General features: G+C 47.1%; 1 protein-coding gene across 1 annotated transcript; it reads left to right on the forward strand.

The window, feature by feature from the left end:
- Positions 1 to 1,109: 1,109 nt before the first annotated feature.
- TMEM215 (transmembrane protein 215) lies at positions 1,110 to 1,817 on the forward strand (the record flags this gene model as incomplete). Its single annotated transcript, XM_082842054.1, has 1 exon — positions 1,110 to 1,817. One exon carries the CDS (start codon positions 1,110 to 1,112, stop codon positions 1,815 to 1,817), a length of 708 nt encoding a protein of 235 aa, XP_082698180.1.
- Positions 1,818 to 3,545: the final 1,728 nt, after the last annotated feature.

Genomic DNA, 3,545 nt, shown 5'->3' on the forward strand with positions numbered 1-3,545 from the left:
CGCCACTGCCGCCCAGCGCGCGAACCCAGAGAGGTCGCGGGCAGGAGGACCCGGGAGGAATGCAGCCCTCCGAGCCCTGAGAGCCTCGACGTTCTGAGACGGGCGGTAGGGGAATCTCTGGGAGCTGCCATAGGTCGGATGGGGCCCCCAGATCTGTAACTGGAGAAGGATCCAGGTCCCCGAGGGGCATCTCCAGCTGGCACCTCTGGGCCTCGGACCCCAGGCTGTCCCGTGGGCAAACCGGCCCGAGTTCCAGTATCCGGCACGCGGCAGCCTCGCACCCCGGACCCTCCCGGGCACGGAGCATGTCCAGCCGCCTTACTCAGCCCTCACGGGCAGCGGCGGGACGAACTCTGGCTGCTCCAAGCACCCCGACTGGACCCTGGGCAGCCTCTTCTGTCCGGCTGGCCTCTCCCCTGGGTTTAGCCCCCTCGCGCCCCCGCGCGTCCTTCTTTGTTTCTGAGCTTGCTCTGAAACTGATGTAACGAGGCCAGACTCGCGCGCCGCTTTTCCTCTTTCCCAGGCTAAGTCCTTCCTCCCTCCAGCACCCGGCGCTCTGCGCGCAGAGCTGGGTGCTGGCCTGCGCCGCCGCTCAGCTCCCAAAGCCCTGGAGACCGACGGGCACTGCTGGGAAAGACAAGCTCCCACGTCCCACCTCTTGGATGCAGAGTCAGTTGGAAAACCAGGCTTTCCTTCCAGAAACAAGCGAGAGAGCCGAGGAAACAGCTGCTGTGGAGGTATCTAAGGAGACTCAAACTGGTGTTTTTTCCCCGCGCTCCCGGGAGACGGCAGGAAACCTCAGGTACCGCAGTGACCCCAGCCTGTGGATGACTATATGAGAGAGAGGCAGGGGCTGCAATAGTAAGAAGGAGACAGATAAACAGAGAAAGAGAGAGAGCAACAGAAATAGAGGGAGAAACAGACAGAGACCAAGACTGACAGACAGTAGAGTGTCAGACACAAAGAGTAAGAGAGATAGTTGGTGGTTGGGAAATGGACTTGGGTGCTTTGTTTTGTTTTGTTTTTAACCCAGTGCGTTTTCCTCTGACAGTAGGGAGGAACATTGCTCCCTGGCTAGCAGGCAGTCCCCAACCTGGATGGAGTGAAAGATGCGGCCTGATGACATTAACCCGAGGACTGGGCTGGTTGTGGCCCTGGTGAGTGTCTTCCTGGTCTTTGGCTTCATGTTCACTGTCTCTGGGATGAAAGGAGAGACTCTGGGAAACATCCCCCTCCTGGCCATAGGGCCAGCCATCTGCCTCCCAGGCATCGCAGCCATTGCCCTGGCCAGGAAAACTGAGGGATGCACCAAGTGGCCCGAGAATGAGCTGCTATGGGTCCGCAAGTTGCCCTGCTTCCGGAAACCCAAGGACAAGGAGGTGGTGGAACTGCTGAGGACCCCTTCAGACCTGGAGTCAGGCAAGGGGAGCTCAGATGAACTGGCAAAGAAGGTGTGCCTCAGGGGGAAGCTCCCCCTCCAAGGGCAGGGCGAGGTGCCTATGGTCAGCTCCATCACCACCCCCACACCCGTGGAGGAAGGAGAATGCCAGAGCCGGGTCCAGAGCGGGCATCGGGAGGAGCCGTCCAGACACCTGGATGGCTACTGTCCCTCAGGCAGTTCCCTCACCTATAATGCGTTGGATGCCAAGTGCTCAGCCTGGGACAGGTCTGAGTGCCCTGAGCCTGAGGACAGCATCTTCTTTGTGCCCCAGGACAGTATCATCGTTTGCTCCTACAAGCTGAACAGACCCTATGAAAGATACTGTTGTTACATCAATCAGAGCCAAGGCATATGGGACCATGAGACGATAGTCTAAGCTTTGCATACAAGGGTCACTGTGTTAAAAGCAATATGACCATACTCAGCTCTCAATGGAAGGAAACTGCCCTGCTCCAACAGCCTTCACAGTGTTAGAAACTGACCTGGTATGTGATGGGTGTGCAAGCCTCCGGTGCCTGAGAGCCATGTAAATAGGCATGTTGGGGACACATTTTAGGGAAGGATGATGAAGGTTAAGGACACTTGAAGAGGCAGTGGGTAGGAAAGGAAGCAGTTCCAATTGCTTTTAAACAATTTAAACCATGTTGGATGTTTTGTAAAATAACCCAGAAAGTGCTACCGAGTACCTGCTGAAAGCAAGATAAATCTAGAGTGGGCTGCAGATACCAGGCATGAAATTATACGTGGACTATTCATAGGGAAACTGAGCTGCTTTCAGTCTAAAGAAACTGAATGAAAAAACAATTCAGTGCTTCATTGTATGAAATGATTTTCGTCTGGTGAAGCTTTTCACACTTAGTATTTGCTGAAAGAAAAAAAAATTAAGATAGAATAGCTACAAACCTCCTAAGGTGCAATGGCTACTGGAGAAAGAGGAGTTAAAGACAGTTGAATTATGTAATTGAGTTTTATGGTATTATCTTCAGACAAGACCAGGGATTTTAAGTAAAGCAAAATAAGTGTGACCAGTTGTGTGAAAAACTAACATTTTTAGATGGTTATGTTACTTCTGAAACTCTTCATTTAATTTGACTTACTGGGTCTTTATCTGAAGTGTTTTTTAGCATTTACTATCATTCATGTATAATTTCCTCATCAGGTGCAATATGACTTGATGTAATATTTTCATAGATTAGAATTTGTTTTCATCAAGTCAAAATGGATTTTACATTTATATACAAGTGTCTTTAACGTTTCTGGGAGATGTTATTACTATTCCTATATGCCTTTTAAAATTTGAAGTCTGTGACGTCAATACCATTAGTCTTGAACTTTATGCAGAATTTACATGAAATGCAGTGGTTAAATTTCTGAAAATGTCATTATTTGTACACTTGTTCAACACTCCCAAAGACTGTAAATGCCAATGAAACAAGAGTTAATCCACTAGATTTAACTAAAGCCCAGTTTTTATTATGTTCACCTGATCAGTGAACATTACATGACAAAGGTCTGTTTTATTTAATTTTTTGCTGCTGAGAAAAAAAAATCACAATGGGATCCTAAAATGTATTTCGTACTTCATTTGCTCACTGGCAATCAACCAAAATACCATTTGATCCCTGCTGAAGAGAAAAATTAAATTATATATAGAAATGGTGGTATATTTCATTTTAAAGATCAGGATAACTTTGCATCCTTCAAAGAATGATTTATTTTTTAATGATTGTATAGTTTCAGCCACTTTCTCCCAAAAGGGGTGAGCACAAAAATTTTGGGCATACCTCTTTTGCGTATTTCAGATCCAACTCTGTAATTCTTTAAGTGTGGCATTTATTCTGTCTTAAGAATTGTGCCCTTAAAAATCATAATTTTCTAATCAAATTCAACATCAAAATTGTAATTTTATTTTAGTATGACTTAAGTGTTGGAAAATGAGATGTGTGATCCTGAGCAAATTTTACCTTCTTTCACCTCAGTCCCTGAAATGGGAAAAGTGGGACTGACTGACACCAGATTATTTCTATCATTCATTCCCAGTTTGAATATTCTATGGCATTATGTCAAAGGCACTTTATATTTTGCCAGGAAATGAATTACAGCA

Source organism: Leucopleurus acutus, assembly GCF_964270905.1.
Source record: "Leucopleurus acutus genome assembly, chromosome: 7".
Classification (NCBI taxonomy): domain Eukaryota; kingdom Metazoa; phylum Chordata; class Mammalia; order Artiodactyla; family Delphinidae; genus Leucopleurus; species Leucopleurus acutus.